Source organism: Aphis gossypii, chromosome 2, assembly GCF_020184175.1.
Source record: "Aphis gossypii isolate Hap1 chromosome 2, ASM2018417v2, whole genome shotgun sequence".
In the NCBI taxonomy this organism is placed as follows: Eukaryota; Metazoa; Arthropoda; class Insecta; order Hemiptera; family Aphididae; genus Aphis; species Aphis gossypii.
The window spans coordinates 69,009,083-69,033,845 of NC_065531.1; the positions used below are offsets into that span (position 1 = coordinate 69,009,083).

General features: G+C 29.3%; 1 protein-coding gene across 3 annotated transcripts; it reads right to left on the reverse strand.

Annotated features, from left to right (window-relative positions):
- Positions 1-1,840: 1,840 nt before the first annotated feature.
- LOC126550317 (transmembrane protein 17-like) lies at positions 1,841-23,635 on the reverse strand. 3 transcript variants are annotated; one of them, XR_007604380.1, is made up of 6 exons: positions 23,482-23,635; positions 19,019-19,147; positions 18,558-18,661; positions 18,367-18,480; positions 16,673-18,264; positions 1,841-2,020 (listed from the first exon to the last, which is right to left on the reverse strand). XR_007604380.1 is itself a non-coding variant. In XM_050201604.1 (5 exons), the coding sequence occupies exons 2-5, from the start codon at positions 19,107-19,109 to the stop codon at positions 18,028-18,030; spliced, it is 546 nt and encodes a 181-aa protein (XP_050057561.1). In that variant the 5' UTR covers positions 19,110-19,147; positions 23,482-23,635; the 3' UTR covers positions 16,535-18,027. The 3 variants fall into 3 exon arrangements, 1 of the variants encoding a protein (XP_050057561.1); XR_007604381.1 differs by lacking the exon at positions 1,841-2,020 and having other exon boundaries at positions 16,535-17,538; positions 17,611-18,264; XM_050201604.1 differs by lacking the exon at positions 1,841-2,020 and having other exon boundaries at positions 16,535-18,264.
- Between the last annotated feature and the right edge of the window lie 1,128 nt (positions 23,636-24,763).

The following is a 24,763-nucleotide window of genomic DNA, read 5'->3' on the forward strand; positions in this document are numbered from 1 at the left end:
ATTACGAGTGTAGTTGTACTGCTATATAATATTATAACACTCCGCGTGAGATGTTGTCCGGCTGTAGCGGAGGGGGGTTGAAAGTGGACGAAATTTGGGGAGCGCGAGAGAAAGAAGAAATTAAAAAACAATAAAACGTAAACCAGGAGCGAGGACGTGCGTATGGCGTACGTTCACATATATATATATATAATGTATACGTAATAATATACGTATATTATATTATATATCGCATAATGTATACGCATGTGGTCTAAAAGTCGAGTGGCCTTATGCTGTGCGCGTGGGGTGTACTGCAGCAGAAAACGTATATAGGAGAGCCGTGCTCTGGCCGATGAATACATTAACCGATCTGTATATTATATTATTATGTTTGTGTGTGGTGTGCGTGAGCGCATTTTCATTGAACCGCGCAGACAAGTGCGCGTCTAGGACTCGAGTGCAATTCGCAAACGTCGTCTATGAGTGACTCGACCGAAAAACTATAAAGGTCGCGCTACTTTTTGGTATTCATAAAGTGACAAATTTGATTTGTAAAAAAATACTAAGTTTTTACAGAAATTTTGAAAATTGTATAATTCATAAAGTATGAATGGCAATAAAAAAAAAAACATAATATAATATAGCCGATTGATTTAAAAACCTGTTTCGTCGCGTAATTTATATATATATATATATATATATATAATAAAAAGTAAAATATTTAAAATCATATTATAGCTATTTTTATAATTTTTAACTAAGGCCTTATCAGAACTCATTGGTTTTTTTTTACGAAAATAATATTATATTTATCGACTTGCTTACCTATCCAATACATTTTAATAAATCTTCTAGCCGTATGGTTCAGTCAGTCAGTTCTTCAGTCTTTTAATATATATTTATTGCATGGCTGAATTAATGATGTGTTTTTTTTTTTATAATTTGATTGTCTGCTAACGTAATAATAAAATTATAAAAATTGCTCTGAATTAGCCACAACCCATTTGAACATTCATTACTGATAAAATATTTTTTAAATACCTTTTGAGTACCAATTTATACTATTACAACACTACTATAGATATTATTTATCACCGACCTATTTAAATATTGTATTGTCAGTATTAAAAGTTTTAATTTCTTCTTATGTCAAATAATGCTACGAAATAGGTAAACTGGTAAATTAAACTTCTTTATTTTTGTGAAAAAAAAAGTACCTCAACTTTCAAAATAAATAAGAAATGGATCTTAGCTCCATTATATGTTATCTTAGATGTGTAAGCAGTAGTAAATATGGCTCAAAATAAGTGAAGGATGGCTAAAAGTTCGCAGGTTAAATAAACTATGTATAATTTATACAATTTGAAGATGATCCATTTAAGTTTTTACATTTTTATTGCATTTTTTTATGATTTTAAGTCATTGTAAACAACACTTATGATAAAAAAAATATAAATTTTACAATTCTTTTATCATTTCATAACATTTTTACTTTTTTTTAAGACAATAAACATTTTTAGTTTCATATTTCGAAGCAAATAACATAAAAATCGAATTTCAAACTAATTGTTAATTAGTTATAAATGTTTTAATTATTCAAAGTTTTTAATGTATTACAAATCAATTTTTAAGCCATCATAATAAATTATTGAAAACAAATTATAGCAACATTTTACTAATTTTGTTAACTTTACGTCTTTACATGATATATCACATTCGTGTATACTTGTTAGTATATTTTTATCCTAAATGCAATGAACTTATAATAGCTAGTTATTATTCAAACTTTTATTTAATTAACGAAATTTTCTGTTTAATAAATTATTCTTGAAAACCATGACCTTCATTATTAATCATACATATTCATATATATATATATATATTAATCATTATTATTCAACGAATTTCTCTATACTATACTTTTTGTTCCCCGCGAGACTTCGTCATGTGGAACTTTCACTGTAATTCTATACACCTATTTATCTAGTCATCCAGATTCATCGATTGGCACAAGAACGCACAGCATTGATTTACCCACCTAAGTAACATACACTACAATGAATAAAAGCGTTTCATATTATAATCTCAATGTTCACCAAGCTGTATAAAAATTAAACAAAAATAACACATGTAAGCAGATTATTTACACTACGAGTATAAGAAATCATTTTTTTTTTTTTTTTTAATAATTCCAATTTCGGTTTTATAATTATATCGATTTATTATTCCAAATAGATTCTATACATATATATAATTTATTATGTGTGGTTAATTATTATCCATGTGTATATTATGACAATTTTAAATGCATAACGTCCATGTATTTAAGGTAAGTACAAATTCGATATAATACTCCAACTATGAATAGTGATTAAATATGAACAACGAATAATGATTATGACATTTATTCGGAATATAAACCACATGGGTTGAATTAATTTTTGGATTAGGTACACGGAAATAATTGCATTATATTATACTGCAACAGAATAATTGGTTATTAATCACTGTAAATACTATTTTATAGTATTATGTGTATAATGCCGATTTCACAAAGAGAAAAATAGAAGATTAAAATAATACAAAGGACGTTAAAACAATTGTATATTTGAACGAAAATACACGTTATTGACTATAAACAGTATAATAATTGTATTGTGTATAATGTGTGTGTATAGGTATATTATATACTGTATAAGACCTAACTATCGTATTTTTTATATCAATTTATACCCAGAGCTGATGAAACTATATCTGACGGAAACTCGAACCGGATAAAGCATGAAACGACTTTTGTTTTGTATAGAAAAAGCGAGCCCGAATAAAAAAATAATAATAACATAACTGAAAGGAAAAAATACACTTTAAGCTAACACAATTTTTTAATGTCATTATTATTCGGGTTAATGTCATGCCGAGTTTCCGTCATCTCAGAAAGTGTATGTATAAAATATTCAAGAAGAGGCACCAGAATATATAAATAAATATGTATATAATATAATATATACATATATATAAATAATATTATGATGTTTCTTTTTCTAATATAAAAGAGAATATTCAAAGAGGGATAAAAAAAATATATTTCAGGACCTGCGAAAAGATAAATGCCTTGTGGAAGTCGTTAAAGAATAATGTTCTCCGGTTCAGTGTTACCATGCTGCGGTACACTGGGATAGACGGAAAGCCATCGCGGCAATATGACCCCTCGACGATTTTTCATATCCTTCGCCTTTTATATTCAAATAATATATATTCGGCCATAAATATGGCTGTTTAACAGTAAAAAATGATAATTTTCCATCCCCGATCCACCACCACCGTATACCGAACCGCAAGGTTTTGTCGTCTCGAAATTCTGATTTTTATTGTTCCGACGTCTCCGCAATAGCTTTTTTTTAAACACGCAATTTCTTATTTTTTATTTTACTTGTATTTTATACTTTTTTCTTGGATACATTACAAAAATACGAACACACACACACACACACAACACACACACACACACACACACACACACACACATATATATATATATATAAACCTGTATTCTAGCTAGTAACTAACGTACGTAAAATGTCTGCTCAAAAGCTGCGTTCGATTTCAACATAACAATTCAATATAATATAATATAATATAATATAATATTGTATCAGTATCTATTATCTATACAAAAATGTCTTCGTATCGTTCACAAAGTTTCAAACCTTTAATCTCTTCTATATAGTCTCTTTTATATTTAATATAGCTGTCCAACAGACCAACTGATTCGTAACATATATGTAGAAATTAGTGACAAATAATTAATGTCATTTGTAATCTATTATAATATGGTATATAATTGTCTTATTATTATATAATAGTCATACATTTTTAATATTGGGTAATCGATCAATAACTTATTGCTATAGAAAAATCAAAACCTAACAACAGTAAACAAGTAGCTAAAGTATTTAATTATAATAATGCTGTACAATATTGTTATATGATGCACATTTCCATATAAATATGTAATGCATAAGTAGTTATAGTGGAAAGTGGGGGAGTTCAATACCATAGCCTCTCAGTAGCCCCCCACCTCTACAATACGAAAAAAAATGAAATTGTATGTAGACCGTGTAAATAGTTAATTGGAATGTACAAGTACGATAAGTGAGAATATATCTAATGCCTTATTACTAGTTAAGTTGTACTTTTAGCTACTTATGTCCTACATAAATCGATCACGGTTATTATATAGTTGAAACAAGGTTAACACTCAAACTTAGAATGTGAACATTTATCTATAATATACATTATAATTGATCGTCACGATAGTTATAAATAGTAAGGTCATAACTCTAACAAATAACAACTAAAAATATTATTTATGCAAAACCAAATTTTTAGTGCGTTTGTCAAACTTTGTCCATAATACAATAATAGACAATTAAACGACTCAAAAACAATTATCTAATAATCTAGTCGATAGTAAATGTTATTTTTATACCTATAAATTACTATAACACAATAAAAATTTTTTAATTGTAAATATAATTTATGCGTTTAGTAGCATTATTAGAATAACAGTATCCTATCATTTACTGTAATTCTAATTACAAATATTATTATTTACTTACTGTTTCTATCACAATATAAGTCAATACTATTTATAATATTTAGGTACATGAATTATATTACCATTGGTTCACGCACTTAAATATGATTTATTGTTGTTGTTTATTTTTCTTAAACAAAATGAAATAATATTTTAATCAGTAAAAATTCTAATAGGCTATTGTAATTACAAAATAATAGTTAAATAATTATTTTCATTGCTAGGTAAATATGAATAATTATTGAAGTGTCTTATATTATAGCGGATACTTACGATAAAATTTGTATTATACGATCAACTGATAAAGAATACATTAAGATGATTTTGACGATGCGTACGATTTTCGTTTTATCTTATTTTAGGGAAATGCCGTAGGCCTAGTCAACTCCGTTTTAAGTCTGTGCGACGTAATCCCCGGCCCGTGCCCTTTCCCCGGTCTCGCCCCTTAGGCGTGACAAAAGAGGAATTAAGCATCCGGGAAAGTGTTTAGTAGAAAATTGTTAGTGTGGTTTTGTGAACGTGCAGCGAATACAGCATCAATTACACATTTTTATAGCCGCTTACCATCCCCCTGATTGTTTTCGTATTCAAGACGAATCCGTGTGCTGGGAAATCCTGTCGAATAAGTTCACAACGGCTCAGTACAATTGGACAGGTCGTTCTCAGGATTTACTTTTCCAATGGTAGTCAAGTTCTTTCTCTATAAAATAAATTACATCTAATCTATTTAATATTATTATGTGGTATATAGTATTTAAAAGTCTAGAAATTCTATAAGTATTTAAGACGAGCGATCAATTCAAAACGTACAAATGATAGTAAAAATATTATAGTGATTCCTCAATATCCAGTCTTTTAATAACAATTGGACAAAAATGACATACACTGTAATAAATCATAATTATATATTATATAGTACCTATCTACCCAACCTTGTTAAGTAGTCGAATAAGTAAATATAGTAGATAATAAAATTAAAGTGTATATCTATTGGTGATTAAAATAAAAATGTATTTAACTAAACAAGAAATTTTCGTAAAGTACCCTTGACGAAAAACATTTAAATAAGTATTCAGAATACCTACATTTGAAAAGTATTCTCAGCAAGTATATGTACCGAACTAACTACTTGTGGGGAACCTTCAGCCCTCATTTATAAATTATAGTTATTTAACAACATTTTAAATATTTGTGCATAAAATAAAATGCATTTTATATTTAATTTAACATTTTCTCAAGTTTAATTACTTCCCATCATAATTATTGTTTGTCATTTTTTGATTACTTGCATTGTATAATATCTCTTTCGATCGTTATTTATAACTGAATTACTACTATAAAATACTACTGTAAACCTGTAATATAATTTTTCATAGCATACTTTCATAAGCCATTACACCTATTTAACTATATTTTTAAGTACTTACTACTTAGATCAAATATTATAAGATATAATAATATGTATTTCAAGTCTTATTGCAAATTTAATTATAACGTCACGCGAACACCATAGGTAAGTCGTACTATACTACCGATATCAGTTTTTATGTATTATAACTCATCTTATATATAATAAATCTTAATTAACTTCTAGGTTCACGCGTGCTACGTGAATTTTTTAATAAAATATTTTATATTACAATTTGAACCATACTATACGCTTTCCAGTGTGTGTACGTTTACTCTTCATACATCTATTATGTATATGCATCACGCAATAACCATAAATGATGCATCCGATTAAAATCATTTAAGCTTATCTACGTGTTATTTTTTTCAAATCGAAATTACTTTTTCAGATTTAGATGTGGCAGATAGACGATCGCATTTAAATTCAAAAATTGCGCTGTGGCTTTCATACGTCACCCACGATTTATGCGCATTTTTTATTTTTTTTTTACAACAAGGGTGTGATAGAGGGTGTCCAGCTTTGAGCAATTATTGAAGATTAGTTTTTTTTATTCCGGGGTAGAAACTGATAACCACAAACAAAAAAATAAAATAAAACTGTAAACCGATTTAGAAATGGACAGTCCCTCTGCGGTGCGTGCACCATAAATAATCATTTTGTACGTACTTCTATTATATTATTATAATGTCTGAGGGATTTTTTTTCTGATTGCGCGTAATATATATAGTTCAGTGTGATGGATTTGAATTTTATAATTATTTTATACCATAAAATTTTAAAATAAACCAATAACCAAAGTAGTTGAGGCTCTAATAAATAGTAAAAAAAAATTAAATCTGCAAATCAGACGTTTTCAAGTACATTTTTTTTTTTTTTGATTTAAAATTTTACTCTGCATAAATTATAGTACCTATGTAATAAACGAGTATATAATATATACTTCATTATTTGATATAAAAACAGTAAATTAGACTTAAGAATACTTTAAAATGAAAAAAATTAATAATGTCATCTGATTAAATTTCAGAACCTTTTTTATACTTACACAACGTTTTATACATTTAATAGCCTGTTCTTATGATCTCTATTTCACAACCGAATATTCCTACCCAAACAATATTATGATTTTTTATGTATAAAAATCATAAACGAGTCTTGTAAATGGAGCTAGTTTTAGGCATATTGTTGAATGTAAAAACTATACCTACTGAATATTATATATTAATTATTTATACGAGATTTTAGAACAAACAACAGTAAATATCCATGATACCTGTATCAACGATGTATAGCATGTAGTTTATTCATCGATAATTTTCTTCAATAGAAATTTCAATCTATGATTCTATCTATTGTTATACGTATATTCTTTGATCATTATAAGCTGTTTACAAGTGTTATTATATCTCATTATACAGTTTTTTCAAATACGTAAACAAAGTAATATTGACATGTTCTCGAATAACTCAACATCGTTGTTGACGCCACAAAATTGTCCACAACCATATCTAAGTAAAATTGAACAAGTCAGAATTAAAAAAATAAATAAATAAATAATTTCTTTAAACTATACGGACATTGTACTATTTTGTTTCGACATTCATTACAATCAACTTTGAAATCGTTCTTCTAGGTTGCATTATTTCAAACATTTTTTTTTTTTAATTTAAATATTGCGCACCTATCAAATCTTACACACGAAACGTATAGGTAGCTAAGGTTCGGTATATTCGCATACCATTTAATGTATATATATATATGAATTAATAAGGGGAATCGACCCTTGTCATTGCAGTGCTGCTGCAATCGGACCCTGCACATCATAAATAGCACGACGTACTAATCGTCGTGACGATTCCGATTTGTACACTCGATGTTGTATTATTATTATAGCGTAACACTTTATAGTCGTATTGCGGCGAGTCTCAGAATAACGTGACGTCACGGGCGATAAAATATAATAATAATAACGTTTGTAATGTATTCATTCGCCGCCGCGAACACAACTGCTTCGGTGCTTATTGTTATTTGTTCGGGTGTTTAAAAAAAAAAAAAAAAAAAAAAATGAAAATGAAAAAAAAAACCAATGAACTCTCATATGTATTTATTCATATAAACGGGCGCGCACACACGCGCAAAAACCCTTCTGTTTGTTACGATGACAATGGTCTCCGGCCGGGACAGTAATAACCCGGCGGAATGAAAAATAATAATATTCGAACGAACGGTAATAAACGCATTTGGTTTACTGTCGGAAGCTCGGAGGGCACTGCCGTAGCGTTGATTACGATTCTATTAGCAGTCGGATTTGTCGAGTCACCCGCGGCGAGGAGAGACGGAACGGCATGATGATGGGGAGACGATTCGTTTTTCTCCACCACCGCCGCCGATTGATACTCGATTCGTCGCCGTGCAAGTGCGTTTCGTTTGTCGTTCCCGCAGACCTTAGACATATTACACATATATATATACACCCGGCACCGGCCATGTCCCCAAATTACTGACTAAGGTTAAAAAAGGTTTTTTAAGGTTAAAAAACAAAAAATTGAATGAGCGATGACTGATGCACTCGCGCAGTTATTATATATTAATTATAATAATATATAATATATAGTTATGGTTTACAACCGCAATGTACTTGGATTTCACAGGAGCGGTCTATGAGTATAATATAAGATTGTGGCCGATATCGAATTGATGCTAGTCTTGTGTGACTACATGGGTGAGCGTGTGTCGTGAGAGCACTACTCTGCAGTACCTACGCAATAATGCATAATATAGTAATATTGTGTTTCGAGTATCAAACTTTATACGTAATATACATTACATACATTATCGTACACTGTACACTCACTGCCGTCATCTCCATATAATATATTTTGCTCGACATACTATATTATATACGATATACGGGACCACAAAGCAATATTGTATACACACGCCAAAATCCACAGCGCCCCATCAGCGAGCCCATATAATTGCAAGGGTGACCGAGTGTCCCATATGTTACCTCTATGGCGTTTTATACCATATAATCATATGTGATGTGTATATATTATATTATATTGAGTAAAAATTTGTAACGCTAAATGAAACTGTGGTTCATATTATGACTTGTATGATGGGCTTTGTCTCACAAATTATAACTTAGTACAGCACTCGGAAGTTCGTCATTCCACACCGATTTTATACACCTATATATAATACATAAAATGTTGAATATAATCATTTTAATGAATAAATCATAGTGTTGAACACCAAATTGTTAGACTTCTGTGTTTATCTATACCTAATACTATGGTATTTAGATACTCTTAGCTTAAGTTATTTTAATAATAATATTAATATATTGATAAATAAATAAAATAATTTTTGCTTCGTTATACCTAGCTAATCTTTTATTTTTTTAAACAGCTTTTTTTTGGTAATCAATAGTTACTAATTACTTGTAAATAATTTATGGTCAAATAATATGGTCTAGTTATTTTTAGGTGGTATAATAAATAAATATTTTGAATGGTGAACTTCGCGAAATCCTAGCATGGAAATAATGGAATTATCAATCTACTAATCTGAACAGTTTAAATTTAATCCGATATAAATAAATTGAATAATGCTACGGTGATTCTTTATATAATAAGTTATTTTAAAATTTAGTCAAACTCGTCAAAGAGTATATAATAATATGCTTGATTAATCAGAGTCTGATTTTAGATTATCATGCGTGTCGGTGTGCTAAATAATTTTATAAGCTTACTTTAAGTTTTAACCTTTTATTATATATAATATAAATTACATTCTAATTAATAAAATGGCACGTGTAAAGGATCGTTTTAAATGATGATCCGGCAAAAAACACATTTCTTAAGTACCATTTTTTTGATTAAGCCATTGGTTTTTTTTTATCAAGTTTTGTAAATCATTAATGAACATTATCAAAATGAATGCGATATTATTAATATCGTTACGTTGCATTACAGTATAAATAGTATAATACACATAGAAAGCGATCCAAAAAAACAAAATACATGAGAGGAAGTGGGGACGACAGATTTGTTGACCTATATCAAAGGGTTGTTGTAAATACAGGTAGACCCTGTCAAGTGGTGGTGTATAGATAGATGCATGACAAATACACGACCAGTCCTTCAATTGCTGTATGTATCACCCATAAAAACGACCCTGAGCAAAGTTTTGCCACCGGTGCAGCACCTCTCACAAAAAACTTAAAACGCATTTCTAAGCGTTTCAATGGTGTTTTCGAAATTTCAAATACTTCATTTAATTCAGTTTTTATATAAAACATATTATTGTATCGTAATATTTAATACTTTTAGAAAATGGTATACATCACTATACAATAATATCTCATCATAACCGTTTAAAAATAACCTTTAAAACAGGCAGTATACCTACAGATATTTTTTTGCTATGTTGACATGTCTTATAAGAGAATTTATTATACAAGTACCTATATAGATACTTGCAAATTTAAATTTGATTAATATTAAAAATATGACATCTGAATTATTTGATATTTCACCTATATATTATATTTTTTAAATGGTTCATTTCACATCGTTACGGATAAAATTTTAATAATTCGTCTATTTCCCTAAACTATATTAATACTTACAATACATATAATACAATTAATCTTAATTCAATTTTATACTCTAATAAGTGTATACAAAATTTACGTCCAAAAAATATAGCATTTGAATAAATTAGGTTAGATTTATTTGCATAGTATTATGTCAACGCACAACACAAATACTTTCTTGTAAACCAAAAATGACTACAACATTTTCCAACCCTTTTCTAATGTGATATATGCAATGAAAATAATAATATTATATTGTAGTATACAATATTATACGTGTGTAATATATCGTTCGTGTATAACATAATAATAATATGGTTTATTGTACATTTTATAGTCGCGCCTCGCTGCCAGATTATCGAATTACGACGTGTTTCGCGGTTTAGAAATTTATGTTCCATACATCCTCATATACAAACACATACGCATATTTTAGGCATAATTTATTTATACATATCAATATATACTATAAGAGGACGTAGTTTTACGAAAAATAAAAAATAAAAACACCAATATTTTTTTTCTCGCGCACCGCTGAATAGATACACTATGCGCATATCAGTATAATCAATTATGACTTATGAGTAATGTATATAATATGTATAGTCGATTATGCGCTTTCGGTTTTCAGATGAAATAAATTGTAGTCGACAAGTAGTCGAATTCAATTAAAACTTGCGTAGGATATGAAACTGCCGTTCAGGACAAATATAGGATCGCGAAGGAAAATTGCCGAATCATCGCGTAATTGTAATATATCGTTCGACGTTTCGTCGATGACCGGTTCGCCGGAGCGTCGATGATGGGCACACGTAATGGCGCTCCGATTTCCGCAAATCATACAACCAGTATACTGTATATAATATATATAACATCTTTCTCACCCCAGGCCGATCTACACGTCAGATCGAATTATTTTGTCCGTTCTTCGAATGTTTTCTTTTGGATTTTGTAATCTATATTTGTATATTATATCAAATTGAATTTTAATCGCCATTGAGTAAAAAGAATAAGCAATGACGCATTTACAATTTTTGGATGAATTGAATAAAACTACATCCGCGGGCAAGCAAAAAACGCAAGTCCCCTCCCTAACACCAGAATTAATTATGAAGCGATGATAAGAGCTACAAAAACAGATCTCCCCAAATGCTGGTTTTCAGGTATTATTACTTATTAGTCCCTTGAGTCGATTTCTTAGGATTAGTGTTAACTTTACTTGTCAACTATTAAATATAAAACATACGTATAGTATTTTTTGCATACGTAAACGGAATCCGTTTAAACTTTAAAAGAGCTAACATTTAATTTGTAGGCCGTATAAATGGTTCAAACAAAAAAATTATACTAATTACTAAGGTATGACAACATTTCTTTTTAGTAACAGTAGGCTAAGTAATGTATTATTTGTACAGGTGGTAAATCGTAAATGAAATGGCTAAAGTATCACATCCGACAAATCAATGGAACATAAAAATAATGCATATTTATACAGACATTTGAAAAAAAAAACATATTTGATTGACGTGGTCTTGAATAAATTTCAATCGAATTTCTAAGACACGGGTAAAAAATCTAAGTTGGAGAAATGAAATTGCTCCTTTTTTGTACTAACCCATTGCTATAATACGTCATCGTGAATACGCCACCAACCACAACGCAATTGCAAACGCGAATGAAAAATAGACGACTTGTATAGGTAATACGTTATACCTAATATATATAATAATATATTATTTAAACGTCGCACAGTTGGAATATAGTCGTCGAGGTTATCGCCGGATTCGATTTCAACGCTCGAACGAAGACCGAAAAGGAGAAAAGATTTTCTAGGACACGATCCAGCAGGATGCGCGGGTAGGGACTTATTGCGCGACAGTTACAGTCGCACAACACACAGACTTCGCTGTGGCGGTTCCCATGGGGAGAGGTGAGGTTTCCTGTATATACGCACACACATAAGTACTTTTCGGTGGAACCAAATCATCAATAATTGTGGCTCCGGGGCAGACAGTGCGACAGGACGACTGCGACGACGACAACGATCGCGCACATTCGGCGATTCCCCAGGTGGCAAAATACCAATTACACAGTGCCCGATCAATCAATCGCGCTATCCATCTATATATATATATATTTTCAATCGGCCGGGAAAACTGATCGAATTTGGTCGGGCGTAACGAACTGAAACGAGTTCGCCGCCGGAGAATTTCATACACACACACACACACATATATATACATACCTATGTATAGTGACACCAGGTTAATAATAAGGTCGAGACTTTGACGATTGAAGAACACTTTGGAAAGCCATTAATACTTTTCTGTACTCTTGGGTTCGCGTTCAACAACTTTTTCAGCGTGTGTCGTGTGTGCTAAATTTCTTCTACTCGGCCGCATAAAACCGGCATTTCGTGTATCCTCGGAAATCAACTACCAGCTATAAAGTAGTGCAGAATTATATAGATCATTTGGAAAAAATAAATCATTAACTTATTTTACCTTTACTGGTGTGTGCTAGTCGTAATCAAACTCGTCAGTTTATATTATATACACATTCATCGATCTTTGGATTCCAAATAACTGTGCCGTGGTTAGGTCACACGTGTTATAGACTATGGTCGTTGCTATTATACAAAATATACACGCTTTACCTTTGCAAAACCACGCACGTTTCGTTAAACTTACAATTTCACTGGGACACGTCTAAATTATTCCAGTTGGTCTACTGTTTTTATTCGAATTCGTTGTCACGTCACGCTTTTCTAACAATCACGTATTTTAATACCCTCGGTATTATACAAGTATACAACACGTATTACCATCATATATATATATAACCGATTTGTCATCGAATTAATTGGGTACATAATAACAACAAAGTAATTGAAATGTACGTCAGGGTCACCACGTGGTAGATTTTTTGCAAAGATTGAAGTATCAAATATAATACAATACAATAGGAATCTACGGTGAACGGTGTTCCGTTAAAACCGCGGTGTACCCAACCGTCCCCGAAATATACTCTGATTTTTTTTTTTATTAAATGTAAATACTTGGCGATCTGGTCAGTGTCGTATCGACGGAGGAGAGGTATTCTGTATATTATGTCACTCCACACGCCCCCAGACTTAAAAGATAATAGCTAGATGTATTAAAATCAAATAAATATATGTCTATCAAAATAATATCTAGGAGTTATTCGTATTAAAAGATATTTTTTAAATCCTCCGCAAAAACACCAAAAATACGCCCTTGAGTTGTTTATAAATATATTATTTTCAAAAACACAACATTTTTTCCTCGATACTGTATTTATTGCTATGTACTTTCTGCTACGACCAAATGCCGAGACCTCACCATTTAATATATCATACAAAAATTTCAAAACACCCTTTGTGGACACCAAACAATGTAGAAGAAGCTCTGGGCGAAGAAGACAAATGTACAGTAAATCAGTCTAGTCTCCTCAAACGACCACAGCCCAGTAATGAGGTAATAATCCGATAATATACCTATCAGTCCGCCACTGCAGCTCGAGCGTGTTACGATATCGGACGAGTGCGTAATTATCTGTACACGTAATATAATATTATCGTATACACCCAATATACATTATACATATATATATATTAATTGTCCGCGGCGTATGACTCAATGGTCGTGGTGAAAAAGGCTCACGTAACCCTCGTCGGTCGTGTATATACATACGTGTATCGTATAATATATATTATATGGACCGGCATATGCGCGATGAAAAACGTTCCATATGTTGTGCGGAAAAGGTTGATTAACGCGGCCCCCGTCGAGCGCTCGCAAATATAATATTATAACGACGACATCGACGGCTACGGTGACTGCGACGTCGACAACGACGAGTGGGTAAGGGTGCAGCGCCACTCGTGGTCCGTACAAAAGGATCGCGAGCGGTCGTGTGTGTGTGTGTGTGTGCACGCGCGTATTGTATATATTATAATGTATGATTTTGTGTGTGTGTGTGTAAGTACGAGCACCGCATCTGCCGCGCGAGACTATTGGCCGCAACACATGTTAGCTGCCCGCGACGCGTAGCTCGTTAAACGTTCTGGTCGTATCGAGCGGGCGTGCTAAATAAAAAAAAAAAAAAAAAAATTATAACTTGCAGAGAAGAGCGGTGCGGTGATGTCGTCCGGGCGGATCGCGATCGATTCCGCGGCCCGGATCCGGTCCATATTATTATTTGTATGAAAAATAAATAACGCGAGCGCGGTCGTCTGCCGAAAATAATCGTTTTAATCCGATGACGCCGCCGCGACTGAAGAGAACCAGATGTTCGCGGACCGTCCAACACGAATTGACTCCCGATGGTTAACAAATCGCCCACGTCCACTAACCACAACCACTATACGATTCCTTCCCTCCCCATTACCTCCCCGAGAACAACAGTTTTCCAGCGACCGCGATTCCGAGATTCTTTTTCTTCAACCCGTTTGAAGACAATTTTCTGGCCTTCTATAGACAACACATTTTGTGTATATTTTCAGGTAAAGAAGACACGCAACATAAGAAAGAGAATCTGATTAGATTTTTATTGTGACCTATTGTACATAATTTAATGCAACTTCTATTATAGATACTTACCGACAATTCGGATACAATTAATATTTTATTGTAGGTAGATATACCTATTAATTTTTAATGACAATTTTCAGAATTTGTACATGGTATCACGTGTTATTTATGTTCAACAATAATTCTAATAGATATTCAGTCTATTACATTAATACTTATAAGTTGAACTTTCCGATATAAGATCTATACAACCAAATAATTGATTATTAAGCACGTCATGTAGTAACTAGTGTTTTTTATTAAAACTTAAAAATTTGATAAAGTATTTATTTTATAATCGTATATAATGACAAAAACTATCTTATGTGTTCTATAATTGATAACTGAATATGTTTCACTGCCAAGTCGATAGTAATGTTATGAGTTTCCTCATTTACCTACGTATTATATATATACTCAGATATAATTTTACTATTATTATGCACTGGCATACTGCAAATACTAAATGTCAAATATACTGATTAACCATTAACCACTATATTAATCATCTAAAATATCTGATAACAAATTTGTCTTGACTTTTTTAAAAAATATTTTTTTATTTATTCCTATGTATTAGTTAAAATTTGACGATACTTATAATAATAACTATATTTTACTATAACATACGGAAGTCTTCTCTCAATAGATTATAGCAGAAAAGTAGATGCGATAAATGCATTTGTAAACGAATTACAACTACAAATGTTCTAATCAAAGTTTTTATCATTCAGAACGAACCAAAAACCATTTAGTCTGGGGACACTTTTTTTAAACATACTCTAACAAAATACGAATGACTATTAAATTGACCTGCCAGCCGGGATTGCCCGAGGGGTGAGACGACCCTTCGTTACAACAACCAACCCCAACCACCCCTTATAAAGGGCCACCTGTTCTCTGCAAGTGCGATTCATTATGTCCCTTCGTATACCCTCTTGTGTGACACTCGTTTATCGAAGTGTTACGAACCTATGGAAGAAGTGGTAGAATAAAAAAATAAAAATAAACCCAGTTACATTGAAATGTGATTATTTGACCGTGTCTATATCCTATTGACTACTCAAAATGTATACCTAGCTTATTATTACACTGTATAATTTTCTAGTTGTTTGTAAATGAAAAACTGGTTAAAAAAATATTGTTTAACCTACTTTGTTTTATAAACATAATATATATTATAAAATATAAATGAATTTTATAAGGTTTTCAATGATAACCAAAATGAATGAAATACAATGAATAGGTACACAAGTATGTTTAAGTATATTTTTATTAAACCAATGTGATTTAATTTAACATTTAAATTGTATAAATGTATATAATCAACTTAATTATTGTACGTTTGGTTCTAATATTTATTAAGTATCGACATATCGTTGGTTATAAAATTACATTAAATTTAAATTGCACTAAAATAATAAACTTAAAATATCAAATGTATAAATAGTATAAAATTATACTAGGTGTATCTATGAAATACGTACTTTTACAAATATTTGATGAAAAATTGAAGCCGCCTTGATCCAAATTTCTACAAAAATATCTCCCTCAAAGTCAAAGATTGAAAATTTTTTTTTTTGTTCCAAAAGGTAATAATAAGTAAACAATTTTTAACCCATCACATCATTGAAAAAACAATTCATTCTTCTTTCTCAGTTGTTTGATATTTGGTAATCTAAAAAAATTACTAAATAAAAATGAGATAAAAATGACAGCACTTTTTATGTTCAATGAAAGTATCTATAATAGGTATAGATTCTATATTATTATAATTATTCTATTTCTATACATACAATATTATAACATTAATATTAATACATGGCCACGTGGGCATATAATGATGTCTAAAAGAAATATTTAAATAATCAAAATAAATATGAGTGAAATGTTTTCCTCTTTATTGAAATATTTCAAGTTATGTACCTACTTACATATAAGTATATAACAAAGGAAAAAAATATTATTAGTATTAAGATATATTAATATATTGTAACTGTATACATCACGGTAATTTATAATATGCTATATTATAGTATTGGAAACAAACCGATGTCTGTCAGAGTATTGTATTATATTATATCAATGCGATTACAACATAAGATAGATCTCGGGAGACCAGATAACACACTCTGGGCTGGATTTCCTGAGCGACACGACTTGTTCGTCCGGCGTAATAAAGTTATTATCGCATTGTTTCCTCCGCGAACGGGGAGCCATTAATCAGCGAAAACGGTACCGTCTTGCTTTGCAATCTGCATTTCAGCCTCATTAACTTTCATTATATTATACACGCGGAGATATGGCGCTCACAACTATAAGACAAACGGCGCACTGGCGTATCCCGGAGTCCCTAGACAATGGTTTAACCCTTAAAACGTCCCTTGGAACACATACCGCACATGTATAATATTATATTAAATACTTCTGTGTTTCCGCGTAATATTCTATTATCTCTTCCATCTGGTGTTTGAATATGCCCGACCAGTCCTTCTCTCGACTCATTTACCTCTTTCGGTCGTTAACTCGCCTTTAACAAAGTTCTTTTGTTGCACTGCGATGCCATCTGATTTGCAAATATCGTCCGCATACACAAAAAATCCGAACCAAAAACATTTTTAAACATTTGTTTTTCTTTTGCGAAAATGCGATAATATACGACTCATCAATTATGAATAGGTATATAAAATACTATTAAATTCATACAAAAATACTTGATGTAATTGCATTAATTAAATGTTTTGAAAATTGAAAACCCATAACTAAATATTATAAGACCCTTGAATTAATTAAAATGATATTTTTATCTGGAACATAAAATAGCAAATTTTAAATTGTTGGTTCATTCAGTTTTGCTGTGCTGGCTGCAATAGAATTGTGATATATGAAAACGGAGCTTGTGATGTTTTGCCATGTCACGTAGGACAATGAACCCAAAAATGAGTTGTGACAAGAGTAAAACGCACATAATACCGTGAACAGCAATTTCAACAGGCATAGTATTCAGACACAAGAATACTAACTGTAGAGGTAACTGGAGTATCAACGAAAACATCCAAAATGCGGCCAAATCCGGAATCTAATTTAACAAAAAAAAAAATATATATATACTATTAAAATTTAAAGTATTATCAATGACATATTCAGGGCAATTCTACCCGCCCCCTAAAAAGTATCTTACTTTTTCATTGAGATTTCCTTGAACACCCAAGTACAATCGAGCGCATTCTAGAATCAATATTAAAAATAACGACACGGAAATTATAATTTGGATCAACATGCTTAAACAACTCAACTAAAAACAAATTAAAAGTAAATATATTATATTTATATGAATAATTTAACTATAAATTTTCCATGAATATTACTTACTTTAAACGAAATCAATGATAAGAATGTATAAAGCCAAAATGGGAAGTATACTATGTTAAAATGCAGTGACATTTGCAATGGGAGACTAGATACAATCTCGTTACCTACAATAAAAATTAAAAGAGCATTAATACATATTATATGTTATATAATATAAACATTTTTTAAGTATTAGCAAAGGTAGCATTTAAAATAATATTATATATATGTAGGTGTATAATGTATATATATATTATAAATTATAATATCATTTACATAATACACAAAACTATACTATATGATGTATACAATTAGTAAACATAATTATTAATATAATATAATGACGCAGTATATTAAGTATTATGTATTTATATTATATTTTTCTATTTTAGTATAAAATTTCATGAATAAATTTCTAATACTCTCAATATTTAAAGATAAAAATTATATTTATTTATAAAATATTAAAATCAACCACATACCAAAAGCTGACCCGACTTTTTCTTCAGGCGGAAGAGATGGAAATATACGATCAGTAATGTTCATCATTGTTTGCCGCCAACTGTCACTCATTATTAATCGTTATTAATAATAATTATTGAGGTAAAAAACTAAAAAAAAAAAATCATAAAAATTATAAAAATAAAAAATGTATTTATAATAAATAAATTTTTTTATAAGTCTTAAAATTTACTTTATCGAATTTATTATACATATTATATATTTAGTAATCGTGCATGGAGAGTAATAAAACAATATTATATTTTACATTCAATCATAATTTTGCTGTATTATCTTTTGTGGTTAAATTTAAGGTCCACCCAAACAATTTTTACTGGATCTGCGCCTGCACTATACCCGATTATAAGTCAATGTATTATTTTATTAGTTTATTACCTATACAGTATAGACAAAATTGTAAAATATATTGTTTTTGTATCTTTATATACCTAGATAATTTTAATTCATACATAAGAACATGACACTTTTTAGTCTTTTTACATCAATAAAATTTTTTAAAAATTATTGACAATTTTTTACATCCAGAAAATTGGCTCATCAACATAACCTATAACCTGACCAATTGAAAAAATGTGTCAATATTTGGTAAATTAATGACAAACAATTTCCAAGTATAGTTTTTAGACTAAGCAAATCAATACATTATTTAGATTCTGAACAAATCAATAAATATATTGATTTTATAACAATTTTTTTTGTGCGTCTATCATCATATTTTGAAACAGTAAAGAAAAAACTACAATAATCTTCAGGTAGGAAAGAAAATTTGGTAAGTACTTTAAACGAGGGGTCAAAAATATAAATTAATATCATTTTTTTTAATAATTGAGAAAAAAAAAGTGGGCAAGTGGGTACCGTTCTGCTGTACATTAGGGGGTGGGGTTAACCTCGGAATAGGGTAGGTTAAATTTGAATGCAATGATAGGTATCATTGTAGACGAAAAACGATTCTGAACGAAGATGATTTGTCAGCCTAGGATATAATTTCCAGTGGTTGGTGAAAAAGGTGGTTTATGTTTTAATGGCCTGAATACACCAAAATTTAAGTTCTTTTATAATTATTGTAAGCTAAACTTATGAAAAATCTTGTATTAAATTTTCAACTCTTAGCTACCTATACAAACATTTTTATGAATTATACCTACAAAATAATTTGCAAATATTCATAATTTTGACGAATTTTCGTCAAAATTTGAACTTCAAATGCTAATAAAAAAAAATTGTGCCTATGTATTCTTATAATTTTTTAATCACTATAAAAATAACATATGAGGAACTTTGTATACAATTTTCAAGTATTTTGATAGGGCCAAAAAAATTTTATCGACACTTCAAAAAAAATTTGAAAAGTTATTTTACGCAGGAATTTTTGATTTTGTAAAAATTTAAACTTAAGATAAAGATTTTTAATTGACCAACGCTTACAACTTTTTTATAACTATGGTAAACCAAACTTATGGAAAACTTTGTATTGAATTTTAAACTCTTAACTAGTTATATAAAATTGCTTGTACATTTTTAACTACAATATAATTTGCAAATATTCATGATTTTGACAAATTTTTTCAACATTTGAACTTCAAAAGCTAATAAAAAAAAATTTGCCTATGTATTACTATAATTTTTTAATCACTATAAGACTAACTATTTAACTATTTATTCATGAGGAATTTTGTATTAAATTTTCCATTAATTTGACTTAAAAAAAAAATACGAATATTTCAAATGCCTATAAATAGATTTAGTTGCTTAAAATTTAAGTGAAATATTTTGAAAATTAAATTATGTTAAGAAAATGCCAATCTAAATAACTGGTGACGTTTTCAAGTATCTATGACTTAAACTTTTTGAATGATAACAAATATTTAAAATCGTTTGAGGATAAATCGTTATCGTTATACGCAATTTCCTAAAAATTTGAAATTTAAACGCTCTTAACATATTTTTTCTTATAATGACGCTAGAGTTTTCTCTATAGCTATAACAACATGCCTACCTTGTAGAAATATTAGAAACATTAGAAGAAGTAATGGAAACTTAGTGTTGAATTTTTATCTTTAAATATAAATACTAAAAATGTTATGAATTTTCAACTACAGAATTACTTGCAGTATGCACATTTTCGGAATTTTGACATATTTCGTAAAAATTTGAATTTTAAACGCTTATAAAAATTAAATGTGACTAACGATTTTTTTATTTTAATTTTTTTTTAACTACAGTAAGAAGAACTTATATAAAACATTATATTAAATTTTCAAGTTTTTTTTGGCATGAAAGATTTTTTATTTTAATGTTCATAATAGTGATAATTTATTAGTAATACCTAGCACCTAGATAAATATATTATTATTACAATTTACAATAACAAATTGTTTAACTAATCTAAAAGTTAAAATAGTTAACTCCAAGTTGCTATAAAATTATAAAATTGACTATAGGTTAATGATTCACTAAAATGTAATGAGCTAATAGTGTTTAAAAGAACATCGGTTATATATTTAACCTATAATGTTCACTATTCATACCCTAAATTTGTTTTAAAATTTAATTTAAAATTATTAAATATTACTTTTAATTTTAAATTTTAATATAATATATTTTTTATTTAAATATTTTATCTTTTATAGTGTCCTCGTTTGGTTCAAACGACCACGGACCGATCATGAATTAAAATAATACTTTTGATAAGTAAATCACTTAATCACGAATTACACAGTTACACGTGAATAATTCAACTATAAACTGCAATCTACTATTATGTAATGCGAACAATATTGCCTACATAGATACTTCAAAGTACAATTTAATGAACTGTCAGTCAATAGTTAATAATATCCATAACATGTTTAAATTATTTTTAAATTTATCTAACAATTTTTACGAATAAGCTTTAATTAAGCTATAATAGCTTATAATTGCAGTCGACAAAAACGAAATATAGTAAATCATACCGTAGTGCAGTTATACAGCAATGAAGCAGTCGTGTGAATACCTAATGAATATAATAAAATGTATGTTTTAAATCCTCGCAGGAACATTAAACATATAGGTACTAGGAAAGTTTTAGTAAATTTTAAAGCTTGTGTATTATATTTATATACAATCGTTTTCCAATATTGATTATATAATATATTCTACATAATATACTTAAGAGCACGCCACACCCGTATGCATAGGCGGCACTTGGCTCTTATTATCAGGGGAGCAAAAATTAATCATAATTTACTGACCCATTTAAAAATCTTCTCATATTCAACTTATCTAATACATATACATTCCACCTAAATTTTACTTACTTATTATCTCAATAAGAACAAATAATACATCTCGTACTCCTATAGGTACTTTTATAATTTATATTTCAATAATTTCCCAGTCAAGTGTCACTAATGGGTGGTTTTTTATTCCTATTTTCATTGTTTTTTTTGTTCTATTACCACATACACTTATTGCACTAAAAAGTACAGTTTGTGCATCTTAATAAAAAAAATGTGTGGTATATTATGTTTAAAAAGTAATCATAATATTATATTAATATCCACAGTTTTATAGAATTTACGTTAGTTTATATTAATTTATGGTAATATTGATAATATTGATCTGACTTTAACACGAAGAATAATTTTCTTATATAATTATAAAAAAGTAATTTCAACATAAATATTTTATAACAATTAAAAATTGTTTAAATAATATTTAATTTATGAGGGTGCAAAATGATAAGTTTGCCTTCTCAATATTATTCCTGGGAGAGAAACTAAATGCCGCCTATGCCCGTATGTGTCGTCTCCTTCATACATCATATAACATAAAAATGTTCGTTCAACGGAATCTGCAATTTTATACTGTTAACTTTATTAATATAATAAAGTAAATTTGTCTATTATCAAACTTAAAGATAATAATATTATCTAAGACATCGCATAGGCTTTTATGGAAATTTAAATTTTTAAGTGAATTATAGTTACCTATGTAAAATATTAAAACTTTAAATTGCTCGTAACTCACTTAAAAATTTAAATCACCAGTTAAATTAATTTATATAATGTAGACACGTATAGTCTTTATAATTCGTAACTATATAAATAAAAAAAAATGTTTGAAATAATATTAGATACAGTGTACACTACTCATTAATTATAACAGCATAATAGAACCACAATGTATTATATGTTAAATAAGTATACCTATTATATACTAACAACAATTTTAAATTCAACTCTACTAAAAAATCGGAATAAATAAATAAATAATATACTAACAATAATATTTTTTCATGATTGTATATGTATATTGTATTTATATTTTATTCATCGACAATAATGGGTTACATAAATCAGGGTGTGTTTAAAAATCAATAATTTGAATTGACACAAAGAAATGTATTTATGTTATAAAAAAAAAAACATATAATATTTACCCAGAAAAACAAAGCATCAGCGACAACAGCTACAGACAATTTTAATTACCAACAAGGTTAGAAATAACTATATAGGAGTTTTGATTGTGAGAAAAAAACAAACATTCACTGACGAGAGCCGTTTTGTTTTCCAACGCGTTACCATGGCATCGGTATACACCTGCCACCTACCACACATACCCGAAAATAAGAATAATAATGTACCCGGGTATATTTTGTTTGATCGAATAAATTCAAAACAAACGGGGTTATAGCAACTTTTAACTTGTTGCCTTTATCATCTTTACTCATGATTGCTCGATTCCTCGAACTAACTCGTCATCACAATTATGTCCATCACGAATAACGTTGAAGATACCCAACCTGCTACTAATACTCAAAGGTACCAACTAAAACGAGTTTATATAGTATTAAAATTATTAGAAATCAAATCTTTATAAAAACCCATAATACTAACTTACAGGTAGCAAGTTGGGAAGACTTAGCTGTGTAAAATGAAACACTCAATACTTAACCAGAGCTAACTAAGCAATTTTCAACTTATCATGTTAAAAGCTGTTTAAACCATTATAAATATAAAATAGGGCTCGGATTTTAAAGCATATACGGTTCTTTTTGTTTTCTTTATTATGAGATAGAAATCTAATTTTTATACATAAATTCGTTTTACGTCATTCTGATTCCAAATAAACCAATTTATTTTTGCTTTTTTTAATTATTCTAGCAGCTGTGAATTTTTCATATGTTTAGTATGTTATTGTAATAAAAAAAAAATAAGAAGAAGAAATGTAAAAACCCAGAATGTGGATATTGGATTATTATTGTTTTCGTTATCAGCATGTTTATTAAATATATAAAACGTATCTATAGGCCGGTCTACATATTATAGCCTGCAGTACATATACGGTCAGTATGCCTAAAACATCGATATCGACCATTTCAAAATTTAAGATTTAGTGTTATAATCTGAAACCTCTTGTAGGAAGTATGCACTGATCACTTCAAAGTATGTAGAGAGTTCGTTTTCTACGTATAAAAATATTCTGTCGGACAATAGAGTCAGTTTCACTATTGAAAATGTAAAGAAATATATGAAATGTGTATATGTATATTGTATATGTATAAGAAATACACGGTACCTAGTTAATTCTTTTTTTAATTTATATTAATATTTCAAATTTTTTTATTTTTTTTTTTAACTAGTTTATATTAATTTTTGGTCTTGCTTTTGTTTGCTTTTTTAAAAAAATAAATATGCTTCTTTTTTGCTTTTTTAAAACAA

Coding starts and splice junctions, on each gene's coding strand:
- LOC126550317 (XM_050201604.1), bottom strand. CDS start 19,109: ATGAGTGACAGTTGGCGGCAAACAATGATGAACATTACTGATCGTATA. Junction 18,662..19,018: donor AAAAGTCGGGTCAGCTTTTG/GTATGTGGTTGA, acceptor TTTTTATTGTAG/GTAACGAGATTGTATCTAGT. Junction 18,481..18,557: donor TATCATTGATTTCGTTTAAA/GTAAGTAATATT, acceptor ATTTGTTTTTAG/TTGAGTTGTTTAAGCATGTT.